This window comes from Pteropus medius, unplaced genomic scaffold, assembly GCF_902729225.1.
Source record: "Pteropus medius unplaced genomic scaffold, Ma_sr-lr_union100, whole genome shotgun sequence".
NCBI lineage: Eukaryota > Metazoa > Chordata > Mammalia > Chiroptera > Pteropodidae > Pteropus > Pteropus medius.
The window spans coordinates 6,432,876-6,451,022 of record NW_024342474.1 but is presented as its reverse complement, the minus strand read 5'-3'; the positions used below and the strand labels follow the sequence as shown (position 1 = coordinate 6,451,022).

General features: G+C 41.4%; 2 protein-coding genes and 1 long non-coding RNA gene across 3 annotated transcripts in view; 1 reads left to right on the top strand and 2 right to left on the bottom strand.

The window, feature by feature from the left end:
* The window catches only part of GNS (glucosamine (N-acetyl)-6-sulfatase), a 40,725-nt gene extending 35,691 nt beyond the window's left edge, over positions 1–5,034 (top strand). Inside the window, exon 14 of the mRNA XM_039865909.1 lies at positions 2,301–5,034. Coding sequence (XP_039721843.1) covers positions 2,301–2,373 — 73 coding nt within the window. The 3' untranslated portion in view covers positions 2,374–5,034. The remainder of the gene's footprint in view (positions 1–2,300) is intronic.
* On the bottom strand, positions 483–2,307 carry LOC120605018 (uncharacterized). Its single transcript, XR_005653487.1, has 2 exons — positions 1,825–2,307; positions 483–654 (listed from the first exon to the last, which is right to left on the bottom strand). It is a non-coding gene; the product is annotated as an uncharacterized LOC120605018 (long non-coding RNA).
* An 8,611-nt stretch (positions 5,035–13,645) lies between the features above and the next one.
* Positions 13,646–18,147, bottom strand: part of RASSF3 (Ras association domain family member 3) — a 66,257-nt gene continuing 61,755 nt past the window's right edge. The window contains exon 5 of the mRNA XM_039865910.1: positions 13,646–16,380. Within this exon, the coding sequence (XP_039721844.1) occupies positions 16,231–16,380 (150 nt within the window). The 3' untranslated portion in view covers positions 13,646–16,230. The remainder of the gene's footprint in view (positions 16,381–18,147) is intronic.

The window sequence follows — 18,147 nt, the reverse complement described above, 5'->3', positions numbered from 1 at the left end:
AACTTAATTTTTTAGCGATCTCCATGAGAAGTGATATCTTCAGTCTCAATGAGAGGGGCATGTAAGTTAATGAGTAGAGAAACTGGTGGATTATAGACTACTTATTAAAAAATGTAATACTTTTGTTTTTAAATACGGCTGACCCTTGAACAACGTGGGTTTGAATTGTGTGGGTCTACTTATATGTGGATTTTTTTCAATAAGTATAGTCGGCCCTTCGTATCTTCGGGTTTCACATCCATAGGTTCAGCCAATCATGGATCAAAAACGGTATTTTTGCATTTCCAACCATGGATCAGAAATATGTACCGTTTTTGATCCGTGATTAGTTGAATCTGTGGATGTGAAAGTCTGACACTTGGATTTTCAGCTGTGTGGGGTTTGGCATCACTAACCCCCAGGTTGTTCGAGAGTCACCTGTCGTATACAGAGTCAAAGACACATGGATGCCAGCAAACTAAAACTATGTAACAATACAGAGATAACATTTTTCATAATTTTATATCATTTAACCTAAATAACTTTTTTATATGGATATTCTTGTTAATGCACTGATTGGTCAAGCCTTCTAACTGCCCAGCTTTGGTCTTTTCTCCAAGTTAGTGAGAAGTGGGTCCTCACGTGGTATCAATTACTTGAAATAGGAAGTTCAGTCTGTAAGATAAAAAGCGTAAGACGCCTAGTTGACACATGCTGATTTTGCAGTTTACAATAGCTACTTTGATCAAACCAAATAAAGTTAGATGTCTGTAGTAGTGTCTGGCTGACTCTTGGGGTTTAAGGCCAACATCTAATTAAATCTTGAGGATCAAGGGACTTGGGCATCTTGGACTAGGGTGTTTGGCCAGCATCCCTGAGCAGCTGCTGCTAGAACACAGACCTGCTACACCAGCCGGCATCCAGTTGGCCGGGACAGCAGCAGCAGCCACCCCGTTTCTTCTGAGCATCTGGCCTTAATGTTAGAAGGACTCACCCACAGACCTTCCATACAACCCTTAGAGCCCAAGCAGGTCCATTTCAAATGCAGAGGTAGAGCTTAAGAGTCATGATTTGCCCAAGGGGGTCACCCTATTAGGAACTGATAAGATCTCCTGACTTCCAGGCAAACTTTTTTTTTTTTTAACACTAAATTGTGTTGCATACATTTTAGAAGCTTATAACTAAGATTCTAGATGCTGGTTTTGCTGCTGGTATGAGCTTGAGCTATTGAAACTCTGATTCTAGGAGAAGGGAATGATGTCCTAAGGATGGAAAGCAGTAACTTAGCCATCTTCATGTGAAATGATAGAGAGGAATATATGTGAATGAATAGAAGAACGGATTATAGTTTTAGAACTGATTTTCTTTTAAATACCTTAGCCATAGCTTATTCTTTCTTATCAAACCTTTAGGCATATAGATTCCCACGGGCCCAATCCAGCCACCACCTGGAACACAGTCACAAACATTCATTTACGTATTGTGTGTGGCTGCTTTTACGCTTCAACAAAGTTGGGTAGTTGAGACAGAGACTATATGGGCCTATAAATCCTAAAATATAATCTGGCCCTTTACCAAAAAAAAAAAATTGGCCAGCCCTTGCTCTAAAATAGTTTGTCCCAAGAGATAGCAGATAAAAGTAAAATACAATGTTATTTCTAGCCTGCACATGTAAAATCTTTTTCTAGCCAATCTGTATTCTTTGCATCTGCCATGTCTCAACTCAAGTTACCATTTGGCATTTATTCTTTCCCTGGGATAGCAAAATAAGTTATTTTATGTGCCAGACATTGTACATGAATTGCCTTACTATTTTATGGGTAGCTAGAGGGGTTAATGACTTACCTAAGTTCATAATGAGCCAGATTCAAACTCAGGCCTGCAGTACATACCTGTGCTCTTATGCACCAGAGTCTGGGTCTTAACTGTAAAAGAAGAAAGGGCTTTGAAACTACTGGTAGGGCTTTCAGCAAAGGCTAGACTCTTCCATCAGGCTGCTTTATACCTTAGGGATCACCCCCTCCTCAAAAAAAAAACTCAAATCTTGCCTCCTCCTATAATGCTTTCAGGATTAACCTTACTTCAGCTTCCTTCTCTCCTCTCCACTTGTATGACATCGCCTCGTGCTCACTGCCTTGTGATGGAAATGCCCTTAGTAAGCACTCCCATTTTGTACTAAGAACTTTGCCACCAGATTCCCTTCTGGTGATGTAATTGTTCCTTTTATGTCTCTTCCTGCTGTCCCTTCCACTTAACATTCTAAATGAAGTACTCGGTGGCTAACATCAGTTTATGTGACATCTTTTATTTTTCTTCCCTAGATATAGGTTTGACCCGCGTCTCATGTTCAATCATGGCAGTATCAGGACTCGAAGATTTTCAAAACATCTGTAGCAACCTCTGCAGTTGGATCTCTGAACACCTTTCTGATGAAGTGATTATAGTAGGTGTCTGTAGCTAGTCTTTAAGACCATGCCTGGAAGAGTTTCTGGACTGGCTTTAAGTCCTGTTCTAAAAGGCAGCCCAATCAGCTGGCTTCCTTGTGCAATGTGTTAATACTGTGAACCCTGCCCGTGTGTCAGGAGTGGCTGTCCCTGGTCTCTTAACTCAGCTGATAACAGATGCTCCTGAGGTCTTTATTCTCACCATACTGTCCCCTATCTGTCTTGGCGCTCCAGTTCCCCATTATTCCTCATGTGGTCAAAGTCTAAATTTATAAATCTATTCAGATAAATGCAATACTTTAGGGGGGAAATGTTTTCGGTATACAGCTTGACCTGAAATCAAAGGACCTGCATATAGCTTTTCAGATTGAGCACTTCACAATCAAAAGTACTAACATCACATGGCTTGAAGAATAACTTAGAGCTGACTCATCTGATTAAAAACAAGTACATTGTTTTTAGGTTAGGAGAAATATAACATCCATCACAGTGTGATAAGGTCACAAATTCAAAATGTGTCAACCAAGCCCTTTTCTTTTTTTTTTTTTTTTTGGAATTCTGGGCTGGTGCTACACTGAAATAGAACAGTAAATTTTTAGTGAAGGCTAATTCCAGGTAGTTATTGAAGGTGATAGCCATCTACTTTCCAGTGGCTGCTAACCACATGGAGTACCAGTTAACACCAGGGCTACTGAGGGAATGTCTCTTCTATGAACACTTTCCCCTGAGCTCTGAAAAATAAAGTGGCTTAGGTTTCTCAGCAGAGAAAAAATTCCAAGGGTTAGTGAAGGTTGTATTTTCTGAGGGCCTTCTGTAGATAGGGCTCTAGTTGGGATGCAGTAAGTGCCTGTCCAGCAGGGAGTCTGGGTTTCAGCCCTAAATGAGGTTGCTTTGACCCTCTCTGCATTTTACTGACATTCTGTTTAACATATAAAAATTTCTTACAGTTGATGCAAAGTACCAACTACTTTACCCTACCGTCTTCCCTTTCAGATAAGTTCTTCCCGAGTTTTTGGAGTCTTGTATAAGTTGGGCCCCATTAGCTATTTTCCTGTCAAAACCAGATCTTGAGGATTCATCTTCTCTGCTTGTGTTCAGAACACCTACATTTTTATGTTTCTTGGCTCAAAGGCCAATTCTGTTTCCACTGTTTTCTTCACAAGAAAACTAATCAGTGATAGGACAGCAGGGGAGGAGGAAGAGTTGTGGTTTATAACCTGTTCAACTCAGGCAACAGTCATTTTAGCTTTAAGATCTTAGGTTGAGCTTTAAGCACTTTGTAAGACATGGCCATAGCAGCTTTTCTATCAGAATTCCAGATAGCCATGATGGGTTCATAGCCATTGGGTTTATTCCTTTACCTCGTGCAATCTCATTAATTGTGGTATTTAGAGGTGAACTAGGCAAATGAAATGAACACCTCTGCTGTGAATATAGGGGAAAACATACTTAAAATTTCGTAACTGAAAGCAAACTACAATGTTGAATATGGGTATTGGCTTCATTCTACACTTTTGATTCATAACATTAATCAGTCAACTTCTACATTAATGCAAGTTGACCATAGTTATTCCTGAATAAAAAGAAACCAACTCTTAACCAGGTCTTGTACTGTGATGTTATATTATTAATTTATGATGCTGGTTCCTGAAAGTCGTAAGAGTAACACACAAGTCAGCTGCCAATAATCTCCCTGCCACACTGCTCTTACATTCAGCAGACTCCTGTTTGGGTGGTGGGGATGTGGTTGAGGCCCTCTCTGCACCTCTCTTATATTTGGTACATTTCCTACCTAACTTTTGAATGGCTTCTAATTTGACTTTCTCTTGGACTGGCTTCATTCTGGATCTGTGCTAAAATCTAAATTCATTTTTTTGTTAACAGGCCTAGCAGACTACAAAACACACTGAACTTTTCAGAATGTCTATGTACCCACTGCAAGAGGCTTGCCTTGTTTCTCTCTTAATTGTACTGATTTAAATTTTGATTATTTTGAGAAGGCCAGGTTCTTATCTGTGTCCTTCAGAATAGACAACTCTATTAGTAATGAACAGAGGCCATAGGAATGAAGAGACTTTGCCTTATAAGATTACCTATTACAAAGCTCTTCCTCAGACAACAAAGTGGGCAACACCTTTTGAATATCTCTGAATTCGACCAACGGTGCTGTTGCAAAATACACTTTTTTTGTGGTCAGTACATTTTTTTGTCAATAGAAATTGACAACACTTGGGATTTTGTACAAAATAGTAACCATAGTCATGGAAGTTGTACCTTAATCTGTAAGATATTCTTAAACTTAAGTGTCTAAATTAAGGATTAGTACTTTTTTAACAAAAGATGAATTGTCCCAGGATCCTTATTAAGAAAAAGCAAAGGGTATTTAAACTGATCCACCAGTGGAACTTGATGGGAATATTTGGGTTCTTTAGTTTTACCACCACTTTGGTCCCACTGAATTTTGTGACTTCCTATGTTCTCATCATCTGTTCCTAGAAGTTATTCTGTCCTGGCTATATGTCACTTTAGTCATTTGACTTAGAAAGTGCCCTTCAAAGGACCCTGTTCACTGCTGCACTTTTCAACGAATTAAAATTTATTTCTGTTCTAGTGGAAATGTGTCCTTTGTTTTAGTCCACAAGCAGTAATTTTAACGTGATGCTGTTTTAATGATTTAATCACTCACCTAGTACTGAAGGATGGGCCGTTTCCACACCGGTTACCATAGTCTTTACCTAGACAGCTCTTCTGTGGTCCCTGCTGACCGAGATCCCTAAGTGAGCACCATGGAGAAAATCTTTCCTGAAAAATCTGTATGCATTTATAGGTTTGGAGAAAAATTGTCTAACATTGGCTGGCTTTAAATTAGATAAACTAAGCTCACCTTTGAAGGTGCTTTGCCTTGATGTCTAGTCATGTGATCAGTTGCCCCAAATACAGAATGACTTCATAGGGGAGTTGGAAAACTTTCCTAAAAGTTAATATTTTAGGCTTGCAGGCCATGTAGTCTTCTGTTGCAACTACTTAACTCTGCTGTTGTAACATGAAAGTAGCCCTACTTAATGAGTAGCTGTATTCCAACAAATCTTTATTTACAAAAACAGGTATACCATGATTTGCCAACCCCAGACCTAGTAGGTTGCCTCATATTATAAATTATGAAGGCAAGTAGAGCTGTTAGAGTACTCCCATGAAGTTGTGAGATTACTACTAGAAAAATAGGTAACAGGTATATCACAATGCCTAGCCATCAACGAGGGGGGAAAAAAATCTATTTGCATAGACTCACAAAGTGAGCATAAGTATAGACTCTACCAGATCCATTTTTCTAATTTGCCCCACTTATTCTCACTGAGACCACCCTGCCCTATAGAACCAAATTACCTGTGGAATATTCTTTGTTTCATCTTTCTCTACTAACAATGAGTTTAAAGAACTGATCATATGATTACCCTGAAGTCTGTGGAGGCGAGAACAGACAGGCCCCAAGCTGAAATAACTGTGCTGAGACTGCTCCTGATGGCCTAGGAATTATGTAAGACAAGATTTAAATCTGAGACGTGGGAGATTGCTCTTAGAGTATCAGAGTAGATAACCATTCTAAATCTTGGTCTTTGAAAGTTCATGACCACCTTCCACCCAGGAGACCTGAGGTCCATAGATGCCCTCTTAACTTGCAGCTCTCTGATGCTGATAGGTCCTCATATGGTAGAGAGATACAAAAGATACTTGTAATTAGTATTTATTATGATAAAAATAGCTCTGCAGGATGGGTTTTGTTTCTCCTCAGCTTAATTTACCCAAGCTCACAAAGCTAATTAGTCCAAGAGTCAAGATTTCAAAAATCTGGCTTCAAAGCCATCTTTCTGTTAAACTGCTATCTCTGTGATCTAAGGATTGTCCCCTCCATCATATTCCTGAGTGCCTACTCTGCCTGATAGTGAGCTTGGTTATGAAATAGTTATTCTATTCCTAACCTCCAGGACATTAGGTTGAAAAGAAAAAAAAACTTCCAACCAAGAATACTCTATCTGGCAAAGTTATTCTTGAAGGAGAGAAAAAGTTTTCCAGGCAAGAAAAACGGCTTTAGCGTCACCACTAAATCAGCCTTACAAGAAATGTTAAAGGGACTTCTTTAAACTGAAAAGAAAGGGTGCAATTAGTAACTTATGAACGTATAATTCTCACTGGTAAATGTAAATATATAGTAAAAGTAATGAGTTAATCACATTAAGTTAGTGTAAAGGTCAAAAGACAAAAGTAAAAATTAAGGGATACACAAGATAAAAAATGTAAAATATGACATCAAAAAGGGGGGGAGGAGTAGAAGTTTAGAATACATTCAAATTTAACTTATATATAAGCGTCAGGTAACCAGAAGGCAAAAACCTATACTGTATACATAAAAGAATCTAAGCATATGCTAAAGTCATCAAACCACGAACAGAGGAACTACGAGACAGCCATAAAACAACAAAATGGCAATAAGTACATACTTATCAGTAATTAAATATAAAGACTAAATTCCCAAATCAAAAGACAGTGGCTGAATGGGTTAAAAAAAAAAGCCACCTTCCACTCCCACCCCTATCTTTATGCTGCCTACAAGAGATTTCAGATATAAGGAAACAAAGTGAAAGGACGGAAAGAATACTTCATACAAATGGAAATCAAAAGAAAGCTGGAATAAACTTTAAAACAAAGACTGTAATCAGAGACAAAGATGGGCATTACATAATGATAAACGGATATATCCAACAAGAGGAAGAAACATTTACGTACCCAATATAGGAGGCACCTAAATATATAAAGCAAATATTAACCTTCTGAAAAAAATATATAGAACTTGTCCCTGATACCTATATTTAAAGGGAAACTACAGTTTCAGACTAAAAAGGGGAGGTATCACTACCTTTCAAGTGGCATCTTGTCTCACTCCACAGCATGGCGATTGGAAAATAAGTCAAAACAGCTCCTCTCTTTGTACCTCATTTAACTTTCCAGCATGGCTGTGGTAAGCCAGTGTCCAAGTGGCTCCTGATGATCCCCCACAATGCATCAGCACTGGGCCGTGCAACTAACAAGATAGAGTATATGTGAGAGTGTGACTTCTGAGGCTAGATCACAGAAGACACAACCACTTCCATCTTGCTGTCTCTCAGATTACTCTGGAGGAAACCTGCTGCCATATCATAAAGACACCAGAGCAGCCCTGTGGTGAGGTCTGCGTGGTGAGGATCTGAGGCTTCCTGCAAATGACCAGCCCAACCTGTCAGCTATGTGAGGGAGCAGTCTCAGATCTTCCAGCCCCAGTCAAGTTCACATGACGACATCCACCCCAAGCCAACATCTTAACTGCAACCTCATGAGAGACCCCTAAGCCAGAACCATCCAGCTAATCTCCCAAATTCCTGACCCACAGAGACCACAGGATATGTTTAATGTTTTTAGTTGCTGATTTTGGAGTAAATTGTTATATACCAGTAGATGACTAACATAATGACCAAAGCTGGTTTACCAAGAGAAAAGCTGGGGCAAGCCTTTTGTCAAAACCTATCCAACTGTAGTTACCTGGGACAGGGCAAAGCCATCTAGTGGGAGAGATACAACTTATCTCCAAAGAGAAAAAAAAAAAACATCCTATGGACATTATATATTTGATGAATATAAATAAACACTGGCTCCCGGCTATTGTTACTAAAACCAAGTAGAAGCTGCTTTGTTGAAGTGGTTGCTAAAATGTAGTTCCCAACACATGTTGGAAAATATTTTAATGGATTCTGTTGGCTGGCAGGCTCCAGTCACAAATCCAAGTCTTCTCTCCAGGGGGTCTCCATAACACACAAGCTGGTGTGGGGGAGAGCAGAGCACAGGGGCAGAGCAGCTCTTAGCAGCTGCAGCATGCCAGGATTCTGGCTTGGTTTCTGAGACACCTGTTGTCCAAATCAAGATTATCAGTCACTACTCCCTTGCCTGGTCCCAAAACTGGGAAAATTGCTCAGAAGTGCAATTGATTCTGTTTCTGCTTAGGTCCCTGCATGAACACCCCTAGTCCCAGCTGTTCCCAAGTAGCTGTTTTGTGTACTTTTCTTCTCCAGTGCCTCTATCTCCTCAGCATCTCCCAGAGTAGGTGAGCAGCAACTCTATGAGGTCTGAGATCAACCTGACAACCTGGATTCTTTGAGCAATCTGGAATGAAAGACTACTGACCGAGTCGTCTATCGGCAGCCTTCAGCCTTTGACTATGCTTTTATGGATGCTGTCACAGAAAACGGAAGCCTGGGTGCCAACTCGGGTCCTCTGCACAGTAGGGGAAAACAAACACTGGGGCCTCGGTCATCTTGCCCCTTTCTTCTTCCTGTAATGCCACGGAAGGCCCTAGTTAAGAGTTCAGCCGGGGTGAACACTGACTACATACATGCACGAGAGGCAGGAAGCTGCAGCTCAAGGTCAGACTATACAGGAGCCTTTTCCTATCTCAAAGCAGCCCCAGTGGCTACTACCAGACACATCTATGAAATGTTTCAGTCCCACAAATGTGCCCTGCAGCTGGGAGAGATACAAAGTAAGCTGAAGATATGGTCCAGTTCCCCAGGAGATTACTATCTTGGGGGAGGATTCACATGCATAACAACACTGACCAGAAACAAGGATGAAGGCCCCCAGATTGCACTAACACGCGGCTCTCTGGTCTGGATGTCTCAGCATCACTCTCACCTTACAGGGACATGACGGCACGAGCATCCCTAGTCCCAGCTGTTCTGAGAATGTTGGTGCTAACTTGTCAGAGAAGAAAGACAATACTCTGCCACTTATTTATGGGGAGCAAAAGGGAAGGCACTAAATATGATTTCTTGATCTACCAATTGTCCTGGCATCATCAGTGTTTTGCTTATAACTCCATTTCCTTCCCTGAGTTTAAAAAACAAAGTCTCTGCTTGGAAAAGTGTGCTGCTTGGCTCTCACATCAGAGATGATGCTTCCAGCTGAATTTCAGTGTCAACATGATTGGTAAGCATCTTGCTAAAGCAGACATTAACACTCCTGTAGGAACGAGAACTTGGAAAATAATACCACCGTGCACCATATCGGGCTGTACAGAGTACAAAGTATCTTCACATTCATCATCTTACTTGGGCCTCACATCAGCCCCGTGAGATAAGCAAACATTTTACAGGGGAAATAAACTGGATATGATCCACAGCAACTGCCATTGTAAATTTTAACCATGCCCTTGTTATTGAACCCTAGTTTAAGTTCTTTGCTCAAATAGAGGAAAAATAGCAAGAATGACGCTGATAAAACATGCTGCCAAAAGACATCAGAAACCAGTCCCCATCATGTAGGAAATTTTTATGTAAGTTACTAATTCTGATTGGTAACTCTTACTCATCCTTAAGATCTCAGCTCTAAATCACTTCCTCCAGGAAGCCTTCTCTAATCACCTAAATAATAAACTCTCATAAAACTGTCCTTTATCTTCATGACACTTACCAGTTTGCATAACAGGTAGACTCTGGTTTCCATGAAGATAAGGGCTGTGATGTTCTTTTTCACTGTAACTACCCAACACCTAACATCCTCGGGGGGATTTATAAATATTTGTTGAATGAAAAATAAAACACTTGGTGTTCTACTCAACTTTCTTTTTTGTGCAAAGAACAGAATATAAACTGAAAGTTTAAAACAAAGGAATGGTTATAAGAATACAGATTTAACAGAACCCAACAGTAAACCAGATACACTCATTCCTCAAATATGATTACAATTAGTTCCAAGGTGTTGGCTGGGAAAGAAAAAAGGAAGGGGAGGGGAGGAAGAGGAAGAGGGAGGAGAAGAAGGAAGGAAGGGGAAGGTATCATAACAGTAATTCTCATTTGAATAAATGTAAACCCTACTGTTATTTCCAATATGAAAGTAAGCTTAAATGTTAGAATATCATTGACCATATGCATTAAAGCTATACACTGTAGATAACTGTAAACTGTAAATTCCTGAGGGAACTAAGAAGTTTGTAGTAGCAGCAACATCAGTGTTTGTCCCTTGGCAAGCTTTTCAGACATTAGGCAAAACTAAGAATGTGTAGAACTCACTTTTCTGCACAAATTAACAGTAAATTTTTTAAGGAAATATTTCAATACGAGGACCTCGTTTTGTCTTGAAATGTCTTCCAGCAGATCCTAACACTGTCCTTTTCCAACTACCAACTTCACAACAAAAACTTTTTCCAAGACCTGCTTATTGTGTCTCTGGCTTCAATAGCCTTACTTGCAAAAGAAAATATTAAAAAGCATCCTGGAAGAGGAAAACGCAAGGGTGACACAGGTCAGAAACAGTGTTCCTGGCCTCACTCACACCTCTACATACTAGCTGGTTATCGTCCTTGAAGCTCACTCCCTTCCCCAGCACATGCCTACTCCCATACAAAGTTTATTTGGAAAAAAGGCAGTGGAACTTGGACTTTTCTGGAGGCTGAGACCCAAGTTCCTCGATTTCTATGGCTGCCTTTATATGCTAGACAAGCATCTTAATTATTGATAATGCATTAGATGACATGCTCAATTTTACCTAAATATAACTGACTTTGAACGTTTTCCTTGAGAGATCACACATGCAGGAAAAAGTTGAAATGTTGGCCATTTTGAAAAGAATCTGAAGACACTATAGTTGAGTAAAAAAAAAAAAATTTGAAGCTGTTGCCTCCCCTCCTGCAATCATAATACTTCATAAAGATTCTAAGTTTTGGAACGACACTACAGTTTGCTGCTCCAGAATTCATAGAATTTAAGCAAAATTTTTTTGCTTTTTTATGGCACTTGAAAATCAGAAAGTCCTCTAGGGCAGAGTCCCCTACAATCCATTTCAAAGGAACCACACAAATCTTAATTAATCCCACATGTCCATAAAGGGTGTCTAAATTGAGGAGTACAAACGGGCCCAGATCTGTGCCACTCAAGAGGGAGGCACATTAAAGGTCAAACCCATTGTTTAGAAGGTAAAAAGTATCTAACTACCCTCATTATAGTAACTCCCTCTCCAAAACAAAGTCAAAACCCCAACTTCTTTTGAAGTACACAGAGAGCCCTGATGTTTTGCTGTTTGTGTGCAAGCCATTTGAAACTTCCAATACTCACTTTTCTTGGAAATGCGAAGAGAGGAGCTTTAGGAGTTCAGCTGCTACCAAGTGCTACCTCAGCCAAGTCTGAGAATCACAGCTGTCTTTGGAAACTATTATTTAGGATGAAAAGGGTCTGTCCCTCTACCCTGCCATTTTCATTTTATAGAATTAAAGGGAGAGATGTGCAAGGAAGGAAGGAAGAAGGGGAAGGGAGGAGAGAGTAAGGGAGAGAGAAGGGGAGAGAGAAAGGAAGGAAAGAAGGGAGAGAGGGAAGAAGGAAGGGAAGAGAGCAGGAGAAAAGAAACCAAAAACCACTAGCCCCAAACAAAACCAAAAACCCTGCAGTCCTTATCAATGCCCACACCACTCCCCCTGCTCTTATCCCGCCTAGTCCTTATACAAAGCTGCTCTCTTGCACACTTAAACAAGTAATAATCCACACAAGACAAGTGTACACCTTAATGACTTTAAATACTTAGGTTCCTATGTTACTCTGAAGAGGATCGTCCTTGATGGGGAGTAAAACTCCAGCCTTGCAAGTATTTGCTGGCTCCTCTGGAACTTTGAACTCTGAAGCTACTTTTCCTCTGGTGGTTCCAGGAATTATCTTGCTAATTGCGGTGAGAACACTGGGTTGGGCTACCTGTCCTGTCAGTTTTGCCCATGCGACAGAACCTATAAATGAAAACACAGGCAGGTGTTTCACTCTGTGTAACTTGGTATACTATATCACTTGAATGGAATGCTAAATGAACAAAAACAATGGATGATAAAGCATTCTGCTATCAAGGCTGCCCTTTCATTTCCCACAAATCCCAACTGCACCAAAAGAGACCTGCTTTCAGATGAATTGCCCATTAGAGGCCACCCAAGAGGCTTTGAATAGGCAGTTTAATAGAAAATCTGGAATGTGCTCATAGGAAAAGGCAGTGGAGAGGCAGGGGCAGCTCAGCTGCCAGGACCTGGCTCTGCCACTCACAGGGAGCCATAGGCAAGCTGCTGGACCTCAGTGCATGTCTGTTTCCTCACCTGCAAAATGGGGACAAGGGGGAGGAAATGAGTTAATATATATTAAGCTTTTTAGAGTAACACCTGGCATACGGTAAGCACTTTGTTTGAATTTGCTATTATCATATAGAGGCTTTTCCTCTTCTATATAAAAAAAAGGTCCCTAATTGGAATCATCTGACACAGTCCCAAACACAGTACACAATTCTTAAGAGCTAATTTTGCAATATAAGAATATTTATTAAGTTATTGATCAGCAGCAAATCCTGAAGAGAAGCCTCGGGCAGAAAGCTGATTCCTTTTAAGGGGTAAAAATTCAAAAACACTCCCCTGCACCTTGGGTAATAATAACCTATATAATAACACTCAAATTAGATTCCTCTGGATATTTCAGTGAAAAAGGAGCTCTGTAGAGAGCTATCATTTTCTATCATCATGTTTTCACCTGTAAAGGTGCTCCTGGCTGTAGCTGAAATGATTCCGCTCACCAATCCGTGCAGCCTCGCTCCTTCATCAGTGCCTCTAGGGGGCAGCGCAGTAGTAAAAACACTTGCCTACAGCAGGCTTGGAGGCAAAAGTAAACCCAGTCACCGCTGCTGACCACCAAACACTCTCTACCCATATGAGAGAGTCACACTGGCCACAAAATACAAATACTTTATGTTGAAAATGGTCTGTTTCAAGGATGGGAGACTTCAGGGGCAAGAATGGCAAGGGGGGAGGGGCGGGGAGAAAGAGAGGATTTCTAAGGAACCTACAATGTTCTATTTTGGTAGTAGCCACACGTAGCAGTCCACTACGAAATAATTCTTTAAACTATTCACACACTTTAAACACTTTTGAATGTATATACATTTCACAATTAAAGCAATTGTTTTAGGATAGTATTGTATGGGCGGATACTCAGCTAGGGTTATTTTCACCAGAGGATAAAGCAAAGGAAAAATGACATTTGGAAGAACAAATGTGCCCGCTCGAACTTAATAAAAGTTGTCACATTCTGGCACATGTCCCAGTTTATCTGCAAAAGCTGCTCACCCCACTCCCGTGGCGTTCTTTTATCTGGTATATTATCATAAATAAAAACACACAAACATCAACTAACAACATCGACTTTTAATAATGGAAACAAATTGCCATTCCAAAAACAATTTCAGGGAAGAAAAAAATCTTCCCTATAAAAATAAACTCATCAAAATTATAAATATTATAACTTTTTTATGTCTGTGATTTAAAATGCTCCCCTGCAATACTTACCCCTTCATTTAACATCATTCCTGTACCATCACATATCGAAGAGAAAACAGTATTACAGCAAAGCTTAGTTTAATTTAACATAAGAATTTGTACAATGATTTTTAAAAATCTGCGGCCTTAGTGGCCCTCCTTCTTTTACACATCAACAATGCCGCTGCAGTAACCAGTGTTTGGGAGAGAACATCAGTCTTCAAGAACCACGAACTGACAGAATTTCAGTACAGTAAGTTTTCCAAATTGCAACTTGTAGTGCACACGACAATGAGCGAGGTTCTGGATAATACAGGTCAGGATGCCTATTTTAGACAATCTACTTCAAGTAAAAAAAAAAAAAAAAAAAAATTCACAGATACCCATCAGCTACTAGTTTAGGTTCTAACAGTGTCTTAAGCTGAGAAACAAAGGCTTCACAAAATATAAGCTTATTGGGATGGGTAATTAAAAGACCAAGCGGTTGGTAATAGTATACTCAAACCCGAGCCATAGTCTGAATAGTAAAACCAGTATAAAAACCATGAAGGCATTCCCTGAACAATAAAGGTAAAGTGTTGGATGACAATGACACTAAAACCTCATCAATGCACCAAAAAGAAGTTACATGCAAAATTAAACAAGATGTGCCATACATATTTTATACCTAGTTTTACTTTTTTCCCCCAACTTTCCTTAAAAAGCTTAGGAAGATATGATTGTTTCAACGTGTGTGGCACAGCATAACCAACACTTACATCTGCCTCCAACAAGACAGGTGTTCTCTGACAAGTCAGAAGAGCCACCAGGAGGGAAAGAGAAATGCAATGAAAGGCACAGTTCACTTAAAAGGCAAAGAACTGAAGCACCTTGGAATTTCACAAAGAATCCATTAGGTGTCACCAAAGTGTTAACAATTCCTTGGGAATTTATAAACAAAAAAAATATATATCTAGACTAAAAATAGACTGTAAATCCCCCTCTAGAACCACAGCACACCTTTCCCATTGTTTTCAGATTAGCTGCTGCATAAAATGAGGTTATTTAACCTGCTTTAAGGAAGGTTTCTATTGCACATGCATTTCTTTGGTTACCAGGAACGTGCACTTTAGTTAAAATATTTCTACGAGTCCCTCTGGTCAACTGGGGGTGGACTTTCTTTCCTCCCTTTCCTGCTGCCCTCCTCCTTACAGTCTAGTCCCCCTTTGGAACTGAGGGTCTGATAGTACTAGGTCTTTAATCCATATCCCTCTTCTCCATTATGTAAGAACAGACTTCGATTTATAAGAGAAAAGGAGTCGGAAAAGAAGAGACAGGGAGAGGGAAGTGGGGGATGGGGGAAATGGAGGGAGTGACTGTCATAAAGGTGTGCTGTGAGCTCTTTACTGGACAAACCTCCCGGCTAACAATCAGGGAGAAACTGCTGCCCTTACCCGAACTCCTTTTCGGCTTTGAAAACCACCTTGGGGAAAATCTATAACTTAGCAGGAGTCAGCAAATGGTCACTGCTCCACCCGCCCAGAGAAGCTGTTCCCACTGACTTTCCACTCCAGGAAGGCGAATCGTGGCGGGGGCGGTCCACCGAGGGCAGCTCCAGCTCTCCGCCTAGGTCTGGAAGACCCACCTGCCTAAAAGCGGCTTTTCTAGCCAGCTGCAATTCCAAGTCCCTCCTTTTTGGTCTAGCTCCTACTTTCTTTGGCTCCATTCCCACATTTTACTCACGAAGAAATCAAACAGTCCTATAGTGGGATCAATGACTCAAAACTCAATGCTTTTAACTCCCTTACAAGCAAATATACCTTTCTCTCTCCACCATCGACTCGTCAGCCAAACCGCCATCCCTCAGAGTGCCCCACTCCTACCCACTCCTTCTTCCAAACCTGCCTTTTACTTTCTTTGTCAAGTTCCTCCAAAATCCTTCACAAATTCCTCAGAGTTCCTAGCTTCCTGTGCCCTTCAATTCACATGGATGTTTCCTCTGATATTAAAAAAAAAAAAAAAAAAAAATGAGAGACAGGTAGTTTCAACATAAGACAAGTGTTCAGACAGGTTCCTTGTTAAGCTTTTAAAAAAATCATTTGCACATCCTTAAGCTTAACATCATCATCACATAATTCAAATAACTAAAAGAAAATAAGAAAACGAAAACCCAGAGTCCATGCTTCAAAGCACTCTAGAATGCTCCAGATGAGACGACAGATTCACAGCTTGCCGAGAGGTAACACCGCAGTCTGTAACAGAACAAGCTTGCAGAATCCCTTACAGAAGATGCCAAACGTGCAGGATGTTGCGTGACCAAGTTTGGAGAACTAAATCTAGAGATAAAAAGGGGAAGACCCTCGCATCACAGGGCAAGAAAACAGCCCTCCGAGAAGAGACCTTTGCTGCTGGTCCTGCACCAGCCCTGGGTGACAGGGTCCTGCACCATCCCTGGGTGACAGGGAGCCCCGCACTTTAATCGGGTTTCCACACCTCGCTGAGGGCTTCTTCCAGCTTCTGTCTGTAGGCCGCGTAGCGCTTCTTCAGGTTTTGCAGCTGCTCATCTTCCTCCTTGTCCAAGATCCGCAAGAAATTCTGTAGTTCTGGAAGGCTGAAGGCTTCCCACTGTGAGAGAACGCAAAGAAGAAAATTGCCAGGTGTTTAACTCTGTCAAGACTTGGGAACACTGCCCATGAGCACGGGGTGGGGGTGTGGCTGCCCTCCCCTCTGGGGCACTCACAGCTGGGTGCCTCAGACATTGTGGTTCCCGGGAGCTGAGCAGTGTAACCAGCCCGGCCACCCCCTCCACTCCCACCCCCACCTCAGCCTGCCCCACTGCCCTCCTGCTCCCCTCCTCCCACAGCCCTCCAAAAGGGTCCTCCCTAAGGCCGAGGACTCCCATATCCTGAAGTCCACTGGACACATTCACTCCTGATTGACCCCCAGAAGCATCGGAAACGACTCCATACTCTCTCCAATTTAAAACACTCTCTTCCCTCTACTTGGAGTCATCATTGTCACTGTTTTCTTTCTCACCTCTCACAACAAATTTAGTCACTTCCTAAACAGTTCTCCAATCTGCCTGCTTTTCCCCATCTCAACTGCTCCCTAGCGCCAGTCACCATCACCTTCTCCTACCCTGGGATGGCCTCCTACCTGGCCTCCTCACTCCACTCTTATGCTCACTTGCCAGTCTATTCCCCAAACAGCCAGCCTGAACACAGAAGTCCCCCACTCCTTACCCACAATATCGTTATCCATGGTTTCAGTTACCCACGGTCCACCGCGGTCCAAAAACATTAAATGTAAAACTCCAGACAAACAATTCATGAGTTTTAAATTGCGCATTAGTCACTTAGCAGCTGTCTTGGTTATCAGGCTGACTCGACTGTCCCAGTATCCCAGTGCCTGTGTTCAAGTCACCCTTATTTTACTTAATAATGGCCCCAAAGCACAAGAGTAGTGATGCTGGCAATTCAGACATGCCAAAGAGAAGCCTTAGAGTGCTTCCTTTAAGTGAAAAGGTATGTCTGTATAGGGGGAAAAACTGTATACACAGGGTTTGGTACTATCCAAGGTTTCAGGCATCCACGGGTCTTAAATCATGTCCCCTGAGGATTAGGGGGTACCACTTGTACTCTTTATAAAATGCAAATCTGGTCGTGACCCTCCCCTGCTTAGAATCATTTAATGGCTTCCCTTTGTTGTTTCTGCTAAGTGTGAAAGACCCTGACTTCTCCTACACTGTTGCCTTCACTTAGTACCCCAAAGGGCTTTGTACATATTCTCTCCTCCTCCACTTTACCTGGAGAACTGCTAATCAACCTTCAAGTCTCAGCTTAAATGCCACTTTCTCTAAGAAGTCTTCCATGATTTCCTCCCATCCCTTCCCATCCAGGACTGAGTCTCTTATAAAGCTCTCACTGTGCACTGGTAATCCTGATCACAAAAGATAAAAATTATAATTATTTGTTTAGTATCTCTTCTGCCTACACCTTACCTACACCACAGCTGTCATACTTTTCACTATCTAGGCTTTGTCTCTTGCCCTTGAGACTCTGAGTTCTGTCTCCCTAAAAGCACCCACTACTTAGCAGGCACAAAATAAATGTTTGTGGGGTTGTTTGGGGCTAGGTTTTTGGTTTTTTTTTAAAGAGCAGTACATGTCAAGAAGGGTATGTGGTATCACCCTGTCCCACTCTGGGAGGTTTGTTTTCAAACTCCATATTCTCCCCTCCCAATAGGGAGCCCTGAGTCCTGGCTGAGAATCACAGCCACGACCAGGGACAATTCTGATGGAGAACCTCCTGGGCCGTGGGCCAGGGCGAAACCAGGAGATAATCTAATACAAGTGAACAGAGAAGAGATGAAATAAAACCACCCAGTGAGCTC